A 19,270-nucleotide genomic window follows, 5' to 3' on the forward strand; every position below is an offset into this window, starting at 1 on the left:
TACCCCAGGAAGGGGGAGGATTGGAGAAAGATGTCTTATTTCCTACAACAACCGCCCCCTTGCACATACATAATATTTTTTAATTATTACATGTTATGTTACTTTAATTTCAATGTGCAGACATAGGCATTTGTATATCTGGATGACTGCATTATGAGCCAAATCTTGATCCCACTGAAGTAAGTGGCAGAACTAATGACTTTAATGGGAAGAATTTGGACGTTGGTGCACACAAACAAAACCAAAAAGTGATGACAGAAACACCGCAAACGTGCAAAATGATCTTTTTACTCCGTATAGCTGCCTCTCAACCAGTTTCTCCTCTACTCCGAAACCTACCAAATCAATATTCTTCAGAGCAAGCATTCTCAAACATCATCATAGTGTGGACAAATTTTAATACAAGCATTTTTTCATTGACTATCTGCCTCCCATTCACAGTTTCGTGGATGACCTCCCTGCTTGTTCATGAGTGCATAACAGCCATCTGATAGCTAATGGAAAATTAAAAATATTTATGTATTTTAGCTATTTCTAATGCTATTTAGCAGCTAGAAATTAACAGAAACTAGTACTATGCCACCAGCCAGTTCTGCCTAGAAAGCCATGTGAAGCCCAAAAACTTTGAAAATGATTTAGATACTTTTTGTGCTTAATTATTTCAAGTTCTTTTATTTTCACTACACTGGTAACTCAAATAGCCAGGATGACAGACAACAGGAGTCAAATTTAACACAGGCCACCTTTCAGCTGAAGCCAACAATGAAAGAGATCTTCCTTCAACAAATGATAACCTCAGTCAGGGATAACAGTGTTGCTACATGAGAGTTTCTCAGCCCTCCTGTAATTAAATCTTTCGTATTTCTATTTCTGTTGCATGGCACTTGAGGCAACCTACCGTGTCGTGATTTTTTTAATGTACTTTTAAAAACTTTCTAGCTTGGGTATTGTTATGTCAAATGGGTCAGAGTATAACAAACACCACTATGGAAATGGAGTTGCCACAAACATCATGATGATGCAGAATACAAGCTTATGACGACACTCACCTTGGTTATCCAGTTTTTCAACATGATTTTTCAGCATTCTCCACTGCTTTCTAATGCTGTTGGTAAGCTGTTCTCGCACAGTTTCACAAGAAAGTTCCCACATATTCTCTTTATTTACTTCTACAGCATCTTCCTCCATGTCTGATAGTACCTGTAAAAGCAAAAACAAGAGTCTGCTGACGCAGTCCTCTATATTTTTCTAAGGGCCTTATTCACTGTATGAGGGAACAGGAAATTCTGAGTTTCCATTTAAGTGCATTTGCCCAGTTTGGACATGGCAGGGAGTTTGACTCCCTAAATGCATGGATTTCAGGGGTTCTGCAGGGCAGACCTTCCACATTACTTCCTAGCTGCCCCTGTCCCCCAATATGCAGAATTAATATCAGCCAGCAAGATACGGAATACACAAACACACATACCCCTCCCTGAAGGAGAGATTTAAGGCTCCGAGGAGTCATGCTGCTAAATCTCCTGCCTGGCAGTGCCCTTGAAACACCAATTCTGGGAGCGAGGAGTTCACTATGCAGCATCTGACATGTTTTAAGAACACAGGGGTGGGGTTTGTATAATCTTATATGTGGGGATTACTCACCTAGACAGAGGCAAAGAATTATCCTGTAGAGAGCAAGTAACTGGTTCTGCCTCTTTATCCATAGTACACCGGTGGGGGAAAAGGCAAGATGAGTGAGAAGAGGGGGTAAAGTACAGTGAACAATGCTGTGGAGCCAGAATTCCCTTGTCCCACTTCTCTTTAGCATCCCTAGGCCTGATGCCCCCAATGTAAATCCTCTCTACTCGGAAGCAGATAGAAAAGATTGGACCCTAAATTAATTCAGACAGATAAAACTGATGTGTTTAAGGGTGGAAAAAATGGTTCCTCTACATATGGTGCAACATTTACTCACTAAATGAAATTTAGTGCTTCTGGGGGTTTTGGAAACCGCAATATCAGCAAAGGAAGGAATTGAGAGAAATTTAACATTCTACCTAATTCCATCAAGACAATTTTTCTTGAGGTTCCTGTGTGTATAGTGCCTAGCACAATGAGGGCCCAATCCTGACTGGGCCTCTGGCCGCTACTGTAGTAATAAATATTAATATCAGTGGTACCCTAGTCCAAAGCTCTGCATTCCAGGCCAATAACCTCACATGACTCAGTATAATGCTGCTAAGTAACAAGAACCCAGGCCACCGGTGTGAACATTGGGGCAGCAAAAGATGTTCAGGGTTTTTTGTTTTAAACCGAAGTTCATTTAGGCAACCTTGTTTTGAATCAACAATAACTGCTGTAAAAACAAAACAAAGAACCTCAAATCGTTATTGGTTTCAGAGGGGTAGCGTGTTAGTCTGTATCAGCAAAAAGAATGAGGAGTACTTGTGGCACCTTAGAGACGAACAAATTTATTTGGGCATAAGCTTTCGTGGGCTAAAACCCACTTCATCGGATGCACAAATAATGTGTTAGTCTCTAAGGTGCCGCAAGTACTCCATGTTCAAATAGTTACGTTTTCCTTTTTTACATATATAATTTAAATAAGTTTCTGATCATTGGATTACTGTACATAAGTATCAATAACTAGCACTGCTTTAGTTGGAAGTCTACCAGGAGATGATTATAATTCCATTTTTAGAGGTTTACCAAAATTTCACCCCGGAATGAGTGTATTTTACATTAAGAGGTCTTTGCTTAGGAGCACAAGTTAGCTTTGCCCAGTATAGACACACATTTATTTTTCCCCCATAAAGTTAATGATTTTATCAACTTTTTAATATTCAGATGAGTTTTCTAGACAAGTAAAAAAACAGTTAATACTTTGTGCCTATAACCTATGTCAAAAATGAACCCAGGGCTGCTTTTGACTGTGAGTATTTGCAAATAGTTAATCCATTAGACCAACTAGATTTTTAGAATATACAGAAGTAAAAAAATTGCTGAAATATTTGCATTTGGGGAGCAGCTGATGCATATGCCCCATAAGTAGAGTCCTGCAAATTAACAGATATCCTCATCTGCAGATCAATTTTTGCGGCTCACAGATCAGATGCAGATACAAATTTTGTATCCGCACAGGGCTCTACCCATAAGTACTTAGCAGTCGCTACTTAGACTCTGCTGGTTATTCATTTTACAAAGTAGCTGAATGTGCCTCCAAGAAATTAAATGAGGCTTATGTGTTTGGGGTTTTTTTTAAAGTCTGCTATAAAAAAAGTTAAACCCCAAGAGATCAACAAATAACTGCAGAAATTTGATTCAGTCACCTAAGAACATTTCATTGTAAAGCATAAAGTCCTGTTATTCCTCCAGTTTGTCTTGGTACGCAAGCACATGTATGCTTCAGTCATGAAGCTGGATTAGCATGGGTGGCCCATAGAGTTTGGGCCGAAACCCACTGTCTTCACTGGGTCCCAGCTGGCATAGGATTCCACCCGTGCATATCCATTTACAGGACTGTTAAATGTGCATATGATGCGACTCACCTGTATAAAGTGGAATTTCAACCTACAGTAAGATTCTTTCCTAAAGAAGGAGTCAGACACTTAACATACTAATTAGAGCACTAAACATACCGTGGGCCTATTTTGCCTGCTGCAGGATATACGAGTAATTCTCAGTGAAGTTAAGGGGAATTACTCATACCCTGTGGCAAGAATGTCGAGCCCAATGTAATATCTCAATTACAGTAAAATGCCTAAAACTACTGAATTCCCCAAAACACCACTTAATCAAGTAGCTCTGTTAGACATCTCATCCACAATGGTTTTGACTCTAAAGCACATTTAAAAGATTCCTTTATGATTACATACATTTTCATACCCAACATCTACAAGCAATAAAGCAATGTGTGATGCCCCCAGTGTGAACAATGGAAGGGAATTACTAGCAGAACTGAAAACCATTCTATTTAGCAATAAAAAAGTTTTCCTGATAGCAGCTGCAGATTTTTAGCAGAAACATTGATTCACCTAGCCTGTCAGACTTGGAGCCTACCCTATTTATAACCACCATGTTTTTCTAGATATAGTACATACTGGACGTACAATTTTCCAACATAAGCACCTTAAGAGGTTGTCCAATCACATTAAGGCATTGAAAATCACCACCTAAGTCCATTTTCCATACCCAAATATTGATATGAGCAAAATGCAGGATTTGGACAGCCTACTTAGGTGCATTTGAACAGTGGGCTCCTCATGAGACACAGTAACTAGTGCAGGTGGCAAGTTTTAAGAAGCAAGGGTTATATTTTTGTATGACCCAATGACCATGCATAGTATTAGTTCAATATATAGGAGGGTTTAAAAAAAAAGTAAAACAAAAACAAACAAAACAAAAAACAAAACACCACTTACAGGACCAATGCCATCTTCAGCTCTTTCCTTAGGTTTCTGTTTCTGTGGTGGGAGAAGTGAAATCATCTCTTTCTTCATTTGCTGAAGAACTTTCTTGAGCTCAGCATTTTCCACTAGAAGCTGTTTTTGGCGTTGTTCATAGCCACCTAACAGAACTTTGTACATTTCTTCTTCATTCCTGAAGGCAGAAGCCTTACAATAAATAAATAAATTACAAAATACACTTTGATTAAAATATATATTTATATAGGTATCAACTTACCTGGCTTCTGTTTTCCCAGTTCTCCAAGCACCTCTCTTCCCATCAACTCTACCTACGTAATTTAGAACATCCATAGCTACAAATGAGAAGGGAAATTAAAGACATTTCAGAGTGAAGTAAAAATCCTCAAAGTATATCTAAATATTCAGGTAACCTTACATTTGCCTTTACATTAAGAAGTCTTATAGGACTGAATATAAAAAAAAAAAATCAATCTTTGGACTCACACGAGACCAAAATTTCCTGAAAACAAAACAAGAAAGGGAATCATGGAAGGAAGAGAAGAAATTTTAATGGTAGAGTTATATGTAACATTTAAAATTAATAAATGAAAAAGACTGTAGAGTTTCTAGCATGATGGTGTCTCTTTTAGACAGGATAAACCAGGCAGCGTTGGACACTTCACTGCCCTCATTCCCACATGCTCATTTTGAGTAGTTTTGCAACACTAAAAGAACAGTACTAATATCTCATGCCCAATGCACTGCATAAATTATGCTGTGCACGGAGCTTTTGTAGTCACATGCTGAAGACATCTGTCTTGGAAGAAACACTCTCACTATGTGACAGAGCAGCATAATGATCGTTATTTGTTCTATGTCTTATTAAGAAGTGGCAGAGCACCCTAAGATTTTTTTTAATAAAAGTTGCAATGAGGTGACACAGAGCTGCTTCCCCCTTCCCCTCCATAGGCTGTGCCTACACTAGTTTTATTTCCTGTCTACAATCTCCCACCTTTGCCAGCATTAGTGCAGTTCCAGGCCTCCAGGTGGTTGCCAACATTTTAAGCAGTTTTGATTAAACCTACTCATAGCTGGTGGACACAAATATAGTACTTAAAGTGCTCTTTCCAGCCCAGTCTACATTAGCACTCAGAGTTGTTCCTACCATCATCAGAGCTGAAGTGGTACTAGCAAAGGTAAAAATTATAAGGGTGAAAATGTTTTAATTTAGGAACTGATCATGATTCTCATCAGGCAGCCAACTGGCCTTCTTTGGTTTGTACCTATCAAAACAAGGGGAGATAATCAAAAACTGTTACAGGGCATTCTTACACTAGCAAAAATAAAAGATCAGTTTTCTTTAAGTCTACAAACAGTTAAGTTTAATTAAATGCTACATATTTTATGCAAAACCTTCTCTGTGACCTACTATTTTGGATACCAAAGTGCATTCTAAGTAAGGAGCTTGGCACATTGTTAATGCTAGAAGCTTTTACTGTATCACTATGCTGTGGAAGACTTTACTTACCTATTTTTTTATCCTTTTTGTTCATGACTAGTTGATGTAAGCGCTCTTTTAGTTTGTTGTATTCTCTTTCTTTCCTCTTCATATCATGATTGTACTGAGTAGCACGACTTGCAATAATATTTTGTAATTTTTGTACCTAAAAAACCCAAAACCCCATACATTTTCAACTAAAGTTCATGCACATACATTTCTTTAAACATAAAACCAAAAATAAAAGAGCCTGGTATAAATATTTGTATAAAATATAAATTTTAAGGCCTAGTAACTTTCAGTGTCTGTCCAATATTTTTAGCTGAACATTAAGATGCTAATTACATATGGACACCACTGGGATAGGCATTACAGAAAAGCTAATTGTGTAAATGTCCAGGTCCATGACTAGTGCTCCCGGGCATTGTTGTAATCCAAACAACAATAAATGTATTTACATATGTGCGCACACACAACTCCCGCTCAGGTTTTCCCTAAGCACCATCCAATTAATTTAGGCAAAGTATTGTTTACAGTAAACTTCCAAGTGGATTCTAGCCTTTCCCTCTTCCAGGTTCAAGAAGATATTCCAGGTTTTGGTTGCATTTTTTTTTTGTTTGTTTGCTCTCCTACATATATCTGAAGTGTTACTTTGGTTTTGTTATACATTACTAGAAAGGCTTTGGCAAATAAGCTGGATCTCGGAGCCTAGCAGCCAGGCTTTAGCTGACTTTTCTCAGAATGATACATTAAAAAAGGCATCACAAGACTGCACGTGTACTTATGCAATGAGACCACCACCATTTTTATCATTTGAACCCATCAACCCTATTCGCACATGAATTGCATCCCATTAGCACCGTGGTTCTCAATCTTTTGTACTGGTGACCCCTTTCACACAGCAAGCCTCTGAGTACCCCCCCCCTTATAAATTAAAAACACTTTTTTTAAATATTTAACACTGTTATAAATGCTGGAGATGAAGGGGTGGAGGCTGACAACTTGTGACCCCTACCATAATAATCCCATGACCCCCTGATGGGTCCCGACCCCCAGTTTGAGAACCCCTGCATTAGCAGCTAGTATGCCAAACTTCACAATGACCACACATAAAATTTGCTATATTTCTCTCTATGCAAGCCTAACTATGTAATCTTTTAAAATAAAACGCTACTAAAAACCTGAGGTTTCTGTAAGATTAGTGAAAACTGTTTGAATGATTTGTGTAGATGTACAGGCTGACTCACCTCATCTTTTTCATTTTTAAGTAACTGGTGCAGATTTCTGTTCTTACATTGCTGTTGTCTGTCTCTTTCTTGAAGTCCCACTATTTCCCTTCTAGAAGCTTCCAGTTGCTCCTAAAAAAAGGACCCATAATTCAATCTCAATTAAAATTTACAAAAGAAAAAAAATTAATTTGAGATAAGTTTTTTCTTGCTGAAATATCAGAAGTCCAATACACAGGCAAGGCCCCTTCATGGCAAATTAACCTTCATTTCTACAGCAAGAGGCCTGGATAACATGGTTACCCCAGTGCAGCAGATTGTTCTATAGCAGCTCCACTTCATGGGGATTTTTACTGAGTTAAATATGGAAAAGAATATAAGCAACACAGCATTACTACTTTTAGTTTGATACTGAATGCAATTACTCTTTCACTGCCATTAAATTATTAAGTATTCAATATGCTGCAATACATGCCTTCTCCATAGAAGTTAGAGGAGAAGCTAAATGTTTTGGCAGTTGGAGCTTTTGTTGACTTGGATAAGTACATTAGCTGGATGTTTCTGCTACAATGATCATTTAGTGAAAGGGGTTCACAAGTTGTTAAAGTTTGGGAACCACTGCTCTAATCTAATCAATCTTCCTCGGGAACAGCTGGTCACTAAACTGTTCACAAAGTATTCATGTCTTTATTAGAGAGCTATTTCTTCCACTCATTTTTCATTACATTTAATGAGTTTTCCATCAGTCCGAAAACAACTCAGAAAAAAAAAAAAACCCTGTCGGACAATTAAGCCTTAAGAAATCAGCAAAATAACCTTACTGAGAACTTATAACATTTGTTAGCTGAAAGTGCCACATTGCATTATGATAAGAGTTAAGAGAGAATTGATTTTCTACCTTTACTTTAGCATAGCAGTTCTGCAGGTGGTCCATATCACTACCCAATTTCAGATGCTGGATTTCCACCTCTTCCTGAGCTCGGAGGTTCTTGCGTTGGAGTACAAGCAGTTCATTCATACAATTTAAGACCGATACTACATTTAATTCTTTATCTTTGCACTCCAAATAAAGAGACGGGAAACCTAATGTTGTCAACTCCTAGTAAGGGACAGAGAGAGCAATAATTGGACCAATTTCTTTCTATCCTTGACAAAATTCTCAGACAGCATACTAGAAGACATTCATTTTTGTAAGGAAAAAAACCTCTGACTTTCAATTAGTAACCAAAGGAAAGCCTACTTCATGGGAATAAACGCTCTCACCCCAGAGAACACTCACACATTTCCACAACTGATTGACAGTTATATTAAATGACCCCACTTGAGAAAGTGGCTTACCCTGTTAAGATAGGAGATACTCTGTTCAACATTCTCTTCTGTGCAGAAGGCACTGAAAAAGCTGTGCATATTTTTGTACGAAGGCAGTGGCGAGCGTAGCACTTGTTGCATGTTTAAACTTGAGGGGGACATCTTTTTTTCTGAGGTATTCTGATAAGTGATTTTGCTAGCTACAATTCAAAATATTATGAAACAAGTTTAGGACTAATTATTTAAATCAATTCATGAGACTAAAACAGGATTACTCATCATTATTTAGGAACTTTAGAAATGACATTTAGAACTATCAAGAGTCTTACCAAAAGATAAAGCATCAACAAGATTTTAAATAAGACATTTTCATGAAAAAATTCCTCTCCCCTCCCAAAAAAAGATTCTCACAAAAATCATTCTAATTATTAGTTTATTGGCTTATTTGGATTACTATTTCTCATACATGCCCAAGATATGTACTGAGGATTCTTACATATTAAGTTTCATTGTACATTTTAACCTACTCCCTCACCACCCCACATACATAAAAAAAAGTCTTGCCTTTAAATACATTGTTAATCAAAACACAGGATGAAAGAGAAACAGAAAACAAAAAGAACGTTACAGCAATGTGAGACATTCACTGACTGTAAAAAACATGAATGTTTAGAATTCTCTCACATATGGTAATTTTTAGTGATAACTATTCTGTAAAACTACCTTAACCAGTAGAAATTGTAGTATAAACATGATTATATTATTTGACATTTCCACTTAAGGAGTTAGATATTTTATGAATGAAACTCCAATCTAGCTGTTTAACAGCCTGTAAAATATTGTACCACTAGTGATCCTCCAACCTCCTAAATTAAAATTGTTCCCAGTTTTGTCTTCTAACTACAATAGTTACCTGATGACAGTGCTGGCACTGTAATAGTCTTCCAATCTCCCATAGCATCAGACAGCCAAGGTACCTGAGCAACTGGTTCAGCAGTGAAGTATTTAGTACAATTGCTGGTAAAATCCCCTACACAGGCATCTCCTAAAATAGCAAGAACATTTTAGATTAACAATATAATCTTCTAGCTGTGTTAGATACAAGTAGACATACAAGAGATGCCCCTGGGCTAAAGCCATATAAACTTTCTATATACAAACAAATCTATGAAACCCAGTGATTACAGCACAATAAATAGAACCAATATTTAAATACAGATAGCCAGACAAGACAATTTTTGGTGCACGGTATTTAGATATCCTTAAGCTACAAATTAAGTCACTAAGCATCCCAGAAAGAGGATAAAGAATCACGATGCAGAGAAACTAATCCAATTGTTTTTTATAGTGGTGTGCATCATTAGAGAAACAGTAAGACTGTTTCTCTTAAGTAGTAAGCAATTTTATAACCAAGCAACATAATTTTATTTATAGAAGAGTCACTACTTGGTTAAGTACAGTTTCATCATAAACTCATCTCTGTGGGCTTATTTCCTAACAGAAAAATAAATATGTCTTCCAAGCTCTGAAATTAGTATACGTGATATAGGAGCAAAGGAGGAATATCAACCTGATGAGAAAAATCTGTATAGGTTTGAAGTTTAAAGAAAAGTCCTACCACATAGCAATCAGTTCAAGTCTTTGCCTAATTTTGTATTTTTAAAATTTGAAATAACAATTGGAAGAAAAAATTAGGGTGGGAGAGATCCCAAATATGATGAAAGGAACAAATCTATTGGCTTGGCCACTGACCACAGCATTGGCCTTCTGGAAACCAAAAAAACTTGTACTCATAAGATAAAGCTGGCTGGGTCTTCCAGGAGAAAGAGAAAGCAGCCTTAGACCCACAGATGCCATGTTGCCCTGGATCTAGAAAGCAACACAGTGGCATAAGACCCCCACAAGCATGGTCTTTACCTCTAACAGCTGTGCTGAGAGCCACATAGATCCATGGATATCTGCAGCTTTAGGGGGAACCAGTGTGACCAGACAGCAAGTGTGAAAAATCGGGACAGGGGATGGGGGGTAATAGGAGCCCATATTAAAAAAAAAAGCCCCAAATATTGGGACTGTCCCTATGAAATCAGGACATCTGGTCACTCTAAGGGTAACAGACTCACTTTCCACTCCACAGGGAAGCACACCTACCTCTCCGACGAACAATTTGGATGATACCCTCACATGAGTTTCATGTATTCTTCTCAGGATTTGTACAGCACAGGTATATTTTGGTCAGATATTGTTGCAATAAACCACTTGCAGTAGAGCAGTTAAGACTTTAGACTTCAGTTGTCTACAGCAATTAAAACCTACCCTTCCAAAATGGTTGCTTGATGCATACTTAACATAGAGGTTTACTCTAGCTGGTCTGTGACTCTTAAGCCCATCTTTACAATATGGTTGGAGACAGAATTTATTTATAAGTCTTTCTATGGCACTCAAATGTTTTTTTCTTTGGTTTGTGTTTTATTCAGGAGCTCCAAATGGCAGCTTGGGAGACATAGAGGTGCATGCTGTAGCCCTCCTTCCCCCAAAACTTAAGACTTGGGTAAGGTTCAGGTCTGGCCCTCAGGAACGCTGGCTTCTCTTTCTGATATGTCACAGATTTCCTGTGTTACCCTGGACAAGTTATTCGGGCTCTTCTCCATTTCCTGATTTATAAAATGGGGATAATAAATAAAATGATAAATACCACCACTGCACAGGGGTTTTGTGAGACTCAGTTAAATCACTAGTATTTGTAAAGTGCTTTGAGATCCTTGCATGGCAAGCGTTCAAAAAACCGAAGTATTACAGACTGAAGTTTTATTCTAAAAAAGAAAGAAAGGAAGCATAGCATAGTGTCATAGTTGAGATTTAAACCCAAAATTATTCAGGAAATTCAAAGAACAGGGTACGAGTGCCTCATTCACAGCTCCCTACACCTTTTTAACTTTGCCCTAGCTCTAGGGCATTGTGGTGCAACCATATAATGACAGGCCCATCGTTGGGGGAAAAGGACGTATTACTGGGAGAATGCTTCACAGGTGTAAGTTCACCAGGGCAAAAAGGTAAAAGACTCAGTAGTTGCAGCAAATTAACACATTTCAACTGATGCAAATGTATCCATCAGAAAACTTAGCTGTAAAGGAGTAATGGTAGAGACAATGTTATAAAGAAAGAGAGAAAATGAGGTACTGCAGTAGTGCCAACCCCAGATGTACAAAAGTCAAGAGCCAGGCCCCAAAAAGTCAAGAGATTTAAAAGAACTGGTTCTTTTTTATCTTCTGTTTATTAAGTTATTAGGGTTCATGTTCCCCGTCTCTCTCTGAAACCACGAGGACTAGAAACTTTCAATGAAAGCTGAGATTCTCATGTAACCCCTATGATTTCAGGAACAGAGTCTTTAAGAAGAGGGTCTTCCCTTCCCTTTCTCCCACCAAAATCAACAATATCTTTACCAAATAAACCCAGAATCATGCACAATACAAAGACCATATAAAAAAAACTTACATGTTCATTTAGCTTCTGTTGGATCCATCAATTCAGATCAGGAGTATTGCCCATGGCAGTCCTGTTAATATAACAGAAAACACAAATCAAACTACAGACATTTTCACATTACTGCCATTCCAACCACTTTAATCCTCTGTCTTAGTAAGTTAGGGTGATTTCCTGGAACCGCGGCCAATGGGAGCTGCGGGAGCGGTGTTTACAGGCAGAGGCAGCGCGTATAACTGCCTGGCCACGCCTCCACTTAGCATCTGAACGAGGGGGATGTCACCGCTTCCAGGGAGCCCCCCAGGTAAGCACCACCCAGAGCCCACCTCACCCCATCCCGTGCCCCATCCCACACCCAAACTCTGCTGCTGCTGGGGGGGCCCACGGAGCCAGGTAGGGAGCCTGCCAGACCCACCAGCACCCTCCCAGCACCAGTGGGGGTCCCGAGCCGCGCATCACTGCCTGGACCCCCCCGCTTCCTCCCCAGCACCCCTGGGGGCCCCAGATAGCCCCCTCCAAGTTTTATTCACTGGTAATTTTAGTAAAAGTTATGGGCCATGAATTTTTGTTTACTGCCTGTGACCTGTCCGTGACTTTTACTAAAAATACCCGTGACTAAAATGTAGCCTTACTTATAATCAAAGGGCAACCTTACAATATTTGCAATATGACCTAAAGAAAAGCTCTGTCTCATTCAAAATCTTGTCTCTTTCACCAACAGAAGTTGGTACAATAAAATATTATCTCACCCACCTTACCTTCTCTCTCTAATACTTGCAATAGACTATTATCCGAGTCACAGCACAACCAATTTCATTTACCAAATCAGTTTTCCCTCTTTGCTCAAAAGGCAGACAGGTCTATCATGAGCCCTGACAAAAGCAGGGCCTAAAAAATCCCTACTCCTTTCACTTTAAAGGAAGTCTTTTAACACCAGCATAAATCTATTTTACTACAGTAGCTCTAAAAGTTACTGTCATTTGCATATCTGTAATGGACAAAGATCAAATTCCTTTAATTCTATGCAATCCTTACCTCAGTAAAAATCAAGTAGTTATACCAGATCCTCTCATTCATGAGAAGGGAATACACAAACACACAGAAATCCTGAACAGTCCAAAAGTCAGCCAGCATAGCAATGTTCGATGATTGGCCAATTGCGCTTTATTGATGTCATAGCGGGGCATCAATCCCCAATGGTTCACAGCTAGGATTTCATCAATAAACAACAACAAAAAAAACCCTCCCCCTTTTTTTTTTTAAACCTTTCCCCCTATTTTTAAGTGATATATAAGAATACAGAGACTTCAGCTGCAAAGGCAGCTTGGGAGAGGGAAGAAAGTTTTAACATGCCTCCTCCCTGCAAAGTGCCAATATTCCCTTTCAGCAGCAGTTTGTAACTATAACTGACTTTCTACGAGAAAAATTACATTGCAGTGGAAGGCTGTATCCCATACCATCACACACAATTTTATGTTTTCTTAAAAATAAAATATGAAGTTACGGAGTCATAATTAACACTATTACATGATGTCACAGTGTGCATTAATAGGCTAATGGTGCTTTTTGGGGGTGGCCAAATGCACTCAGCTTCTGCCACACAGTGCATTCAAGTCATTCTCTTACTATTGTTTACAGTGACGTTGATAGGAAGACCCAGGAAATCTAACCCAGTGGGATTAGGAGCAAGCCACTTTCAAGAGTTCCTATTCCTGGATTTCAGAATGGATGGGGGTGCCGGGAGGAAGACATGCAAATGGAAAAGGAATGGTACACTGAAGTCCTGAAAATCCAGGTGTTTTCTCCCCATGCCTGAAACAGATGTCAGATCCTTGTGTCTTGGAAAACTCATCAGAAGCGTATAATAAACCAGACTAAAAACCAGCAACTTGAAGGCCCACTAAAGGGAAATCTAACCTCAAGGTCTAAAATTGCTAAACCACCAGCAAAAGGCATCCTAAATTGTTATGCAGCATCAGGAGACCTCGCTAAGTCTCCAAAAAGTTACCATCTCTGAAAATGGCCAGTGTTTTGCTACTAGAATTATCTTCATTGTACAGTTTCATCTTTTTACTGGATTTGGGGCTGAATGCAAAAGAGTAGAGTGTGTCAGTCCACCTATGCACAGGAGGAGATGCTACGAGCACGCTATTCATGTGCTCACATCCTTTCATTGACTCCCAATGGCAGTTCAAGACCTTGCTCTTGATCTTCAAAGCCATCAACAGATTGAGACCCAGCAACCATATGCTCCTTCCCCCATGTTGCTAATATTGTGTTGAGAATATGGTCACCATTAATATTTTTAGTGAAGACTGAAGCAAAATACACATTAAACACCTCAGCCTTCTTGATGTTGTATCATTAGCTCTCCTTCCCCCCCAAATAGTGGACCTATGTTTCCCTTTGTCTTTCTCTTGTTCCTAATGTAAGTTATAGAACCCAATGTCAGCAATGTGTTCTTTGTGCATGTTCTGAGCATGCCTGTGCTAAACTTCCTCCTGCCCCGCGGGTCTCTTCCTCAGATCCTCGTTCACATGGGAGGGGGGAGAGAGATCTCAGACAACCTCAGAAAGGCAAGGCATGCCCCCAGAACCTGGCTTACACAGGGAGGCAAGGAAAGAGGTCACATCCCCATAAATGGGCAAGGGACCCCCCCAGATCTCATATCACTAAGGGAACAGGGGCTCAGATCCCCACAAAAGGCAAGCCCTCTCAGAACCTGGCTTCCAGGAGGAACGGATTGTCACACCCCTGTAGGTGGGCTGGGAGTCCCTAGATCATGGCACACACACGGTGGAGGATGTATGGCTGAAAGGTGTCCCACCCCTATTCTCCTCCAGTGCCTCTGTCATGCACCCCCATGTCCTCCATTATAGTATCCCACTGCTCCCCTCCCCTCCCACTGGTCCCCATCCTCCCTCTAATTTCCCAACCCCTTCCCCCCCATTCCCTCCTATTCTTCCACCCCAATCACCCTCCCTACCCACTGAGCATTCGCTTGTATAGTTTATTTTCCCTTCAAAAAAAAAAAGTTTCAGCGCCTTCTGAATATTCTGCTGCACTCGCATTACGTTTCTCCAAAATAAAAATACCCTTTTAATAGCGGCACAGTGACGCAGAGGCCCCCTGGTGGTTAACTACTCTGTGTCAGCAACTCTTGTCAGACCTGACACACTCACTACACCTAGTACACCATTGCCATGATATATACCCAAGAAGTAGCATGTAATATCACTGGAAAACTTAAAACTGACTGATCCTAATCATTAATATTTTTGCGTGATGTATGAATGAGGTGTGTACAAAGCATTATGGGTGTGTGCTAGATTTATGTTCTTAAAATGCGTTTGGCAAGCAAAGCATAAACCCAGCCTGCCCCAGACAATGGAATGTGCGTTTGTGTGTCTGACCAGCCTGGCCATCAGGGAGAGACAATAAAGGCACATTTACATAAAAAGCAAACAAAGCCATCACCTTAGTGAGTGGGGGAAAGAGCTCTGGCAGGGGTCTGAACCTCAAATGATAAGCAATTGAATCAACTGATTGTATACAATATTACTGTTATAAAAGTGTATTGAGTGATGTATTTTATGAAACCCTGTGACACACTGGTGATGACTATCACCATATGAGGCATTATGAATACTGACTAATATTATGCTTTAAAGTCTACACACAGGGAGAAACAGAATTTCCCCCAGACAAGAGAGAAGGGATATCTACCCTGGCTCCAATGTAAGGTAAGTATTATAGAATCAAAACAATAGAACAAGGGTCGGCAACCTTTCAGAAGTGGATAGATAGGTAAAGGATAGATAATAAGATAGTAAATATAATAATGCCACTATATAAATCCCTGGTATGCCCACACCTGGAATACTGCATGCAGTTTTGGTCGCCCAATCTCAAAAAAGATCTATTAGAATTGGAAAAGGTAGAGAAGGGCAACAAAAATGATTACGGGTATGGAACAGCTTTATGAGGCAAGATTACAAGGACTGGGACTTTTCAGCTTGGAAAAGAGTCAGCTAAGGGGCGATATGAGAGATCTATAAAATCATGACTGGTGTAGAGAAAGTGAAGAAGGACGTGTTACATAACCCAAGAACCGGGGTCACCCAATGAAATTAAGAGGCAGAAGGTTTAAAACAAACAAAAGGAAGTACTTCTTCACACAACTCAGTCACCTGTGGAACTCATTGCCAGGGCATGTTGTGAAGATCAAAAGTGTAAGTGGATTCAAAAAATGAATTTGATTCGTTCATGGAGCATCAATGGCCATTAGCCAAGATGGTCAGGGACGCAATCCCACACTCTGTGTCCCTCTAGCCTCTGAATGCCAGAAGCTGGGAGTGGACAACGGATGGATCACTCGATAAATTGCCCTGTTCTGTTCATTCCCTCCGAAGCATCTGGCATTGGCCACCGTCAGAAGACTGGACACTGGGCTAGCTGGACTATTAGTCTGACCCAATATGGCCATTCTTATGTTCTTATATACAATAATGATTTAAAATGGAAATCAGATCTATAGTCATAAATTAGTTTTATGAGTTCAATGTGTGGCACAATTTAAAATTATATATAGTAGCTAGATTACAGGGCTCACCATATACAAGTTGTTTGAAGCACACAGATTTTCAATGTCAAGTTTGAACTTATGTAGACTGCTACTCCTACTCAACTGAGTTTTCAGAACTAGTTAAGGCAAACTAGTGTCAGAACATAATAGCTTTTCATAGTACTGCAATGTAATCAGATTACACCATCTGGTCGCTCAACACCAGATGGGCAGTTTCACAAAAGTAAAATAAAATATAAGTTGTTCAGAAAATTCCTCTCCAAAACTAGTTCTCTTCTCTCTCAGAAAGTTTTAATTTTTCCTGATGTCAGAACTACTCTACAAAAAGAAAATACTCAACTTCAACCAGCCAATAAATATCACAAATATAAACAGTCACTCCCCCAATATTTTAGTCACTATATTTTTCAGAATGCAGGTATGTTGCAACTTGTAAGTTGCCTCACAGAAAATACACAGAAAGTTGTTCATAAGACAGAACAAACAAACAAAAATGGTAACTTATTTAAAATACAACACTATTACTTCTGCTAAGATTAAATTCCAAAAGGAGATGTAAAGCTGCTTAAAGCTTTTACATTTGCATAGTAATCCCCTCCACAGATGGCTGTTATCCAGATGAAACAAAAACATATCAGCCTATGGAAATTTAGGGCACACAGAAGTCATTCAATTACAACTTTATGCCTATCTGTCAAAATGCCGTAAAAAAATTGGTTTTATTTTTTTGAAAATTCAGGTCCCCCCCACTTTAAAACTTGACAGCTGCTCATTATTTTACTGCAGATTTTAATAATCTAGTTTGCAATTAGTGCTAACTATTCTAAAAGTATTTAAGTCTATTTTCATTATAGTTATAATAAAAAGTTACTTCTGGATAGTCAAAAATGGACCCCAGAAATTCATAAACCCTAGTTTACTAGTTGATAACTATTTAACTTAGTGATGTCAGTTATATTAAATCACAGAAATATGCATGGGTCATATTTTGCCAACACTCTTCTACATTCAGAGTTTTTAATTAAGGAGTTTTGTGTGTCCATCTAAGCTATTCAAACTCGTCAAAATTAATTTTAAAAAAGCAAACAACAAATTTTTCAGCCTGCAGTACCGTAGTATTCACTCAATGCATCTGTAGATTATGGTCTTACGAGCCAGCCCCATTTGGAGTTTGGGTACCCATACCATAATGCCACTATATAAATCCATGGCATGCCCACACCTTGAATACTGCATGCAGTTCTGGTTGCCCCATCTCAAAAAAAAGATCTATTAGAATTGGAGAAAGTACAGAGAAGGGCACAAAAAATGATTAGGGGTATAGAACAGCTCCCATATGAGGAGAGATTAACAAGGCTGGGACTGCTCAGCTCAGAAAAAGAGACAATGGGGGGATATGATAGAGGTCTATAAAACCATGAATGATATGGAGAAAGTGAATAGAGAAGTGTTACTTACCCCTTCACATAATACAAGAACCAGGGGTCACCCAATGAAATTAACAGGCAGCAGCTTTAAAATAAACATAAGGAAGTACTTCACACAACACACAGTCAACCTGTGGAACTCATTGCCAGGAGAAGAAGTTGTGAAGGCCAAAACTATAAGTGGGTTCAAAAAAAGAATTTGATAAATTCATGGCATATAAATCCATCTGTGGCTATTGGCCAAGAAGATCAGGAACCCATACTCTGGGTATCACTAAACCTCTGACTGCCAGAAACTGGAACTAGATGACAGGGGATGGATCACTCGATAGATTGCAATGTTCTGTTTCTTTCCTCTGAAGCACTGGCCACAGCCGGAAGACAGGATACTGGACTAGATGGACCATTGGTCTAATCCAGTAGGTTCATTCTTATGTTCTTATTTTGCATTTCTCAATTTCATTTACATTTCAAGAAGACTTGAAATTTAACAAGTAAAATGTTTATTTGAAGTTGACCAGCTATACACCTACAATCACACAGAAACACATAAATTTACATACAAGGGGAAGAGATAGCTCAGTGGTTTGAGCATTGGCCTGCTAAACCCAGGGTTGTAAATTCAATCCTTGAGGGGGCCACCTAGGGATCTGGGGCAAAATCAGTACTTGGTCCTGCTAGTGAAGGCAGGGGGCTGGACTCGATAACCTTTCAAGGTCCCTTCCAGCTCTGTGAGATAGGTATATCTCCATACATTATTATTATCTGGTAAAAGTTAAGTCATATGCCTGAATGTTAGACAATTGCTCCATCACGTTCCTAGCTCCTTACACCATGAAGTTAGAATAACATTAAATGCTGAGCTGCAAAAAGTTAGCCCCGCCACGCACACCCACTTTCACTAAGTATATTCAGCACTCTTTTCATACAGCATCATCTACTATTGCAAGATTCAACCATGCCTTTTGCCTTTACAGATGACTGATCTTTTCTTTTCACTCATCCAGCTCCCAAATCTTCATCCTGCCTTGAACATACCCAGTTCACCTCCACATTAACATCCCTCTACTATGAGAGCATTACCATCTCCCTATTAGGTATCTCTTTCTGGCCCTATTAGGCAGCACGTGGTGGCCATTTTAGCATTTTTAATAGCTTACAATGGGCTTTATGGTATTGAATCTGATATGATATATTTAGTCAATCTTCTCTTCTGACTTTTACCTCATCCTCAATGCTGCATTTGACAATGACAAAATTCTTTGTGGAGATCTTGGGTACCTAATTCTTTTTGTTTCTCTGTATTCAAAACACCTACTACATGTGACTAGCACAAAACATTCTTCTTCCACTATACCTCA

At 39.1% G+C, this 19,270-nt stretch overlaps 1 protein-coding gene across 5 annotated transcripts in view; it reads right to left on the minus strand.

Moving 5' to 3' along the window:
- The window catches only part of LOC123375716 (SSX family member 2 interacting protein), a 33,569-nt gene that overhangs the window by 11,170 nt on the left and 3,129 nt on the right, over positions 1 to 19,270 (minus strand). For 3 of the 5 annotated variants that reach the window (XM_045026902.1, XM_045026903.1, XM_045026899.1), the window contains exons 2-10: positions 11,910 to 11,970; positions 9,331 to 9,462; positions 8,448 to 8,617; positions 8,008 to 8,208; positions 7,131 to 7,241; positions 5,914 to 6,049; positions 4,663 to 4,738; positions 4,401 to 4,578; positions 1,050 to 1,200 (exon numbers count right to left, since the gene is read on the minus strand). In XM_045026902.1, coding sequence (XP_044882837.1) covers positions 1,050 to 1,200; positions 4,401 to 4,578; positions 4,663 to 4,738; positions 5,914 to 6,049; positions 7,131 to 7,241; positions 8,008 to 8,208; positions 8,448 to 8,617; positions 9,331 to 9,373 — 1,066 coding nt within the window. In that variant the 5' untranslated portion in view covers positions 9,374 to 9,462; positions 11,910 to 11,970. Of the gene's footprint in view, positions 1 to 1,049; positions 1,201 to 4,400; positions 4,579 to 4,662; positions 4,739 to 5,913; positions 6,050 to 7,130; positions 7,242 to 8,007; positions 8,209 to 8,447; positions 8,618 to 9,330; positions 9,463 to 11,909; positions 11,971 to 12,932; positions 13,002 to 13,905; positions 13,983 to 19,270 lie in introns of those variants that run through there. The other 2 variants (XM_045026900.1, XM_045026901.1) reach the window with 2 other exon arrangements.

This window comes from Mauremys mutica, chromosome 8 (assembly GCF_020497125.1).
Source record: "Mauremys mutica isolate MM-2020 ecotype Southern chromosome 8, ASM2049712v1, whole genome shotgun sequence".
Lineage (NCBI taxonomy): Eukaryota > Metazoa > Chordata > Testudines > Geoemydidae > Mauremys > Mauremys mutica.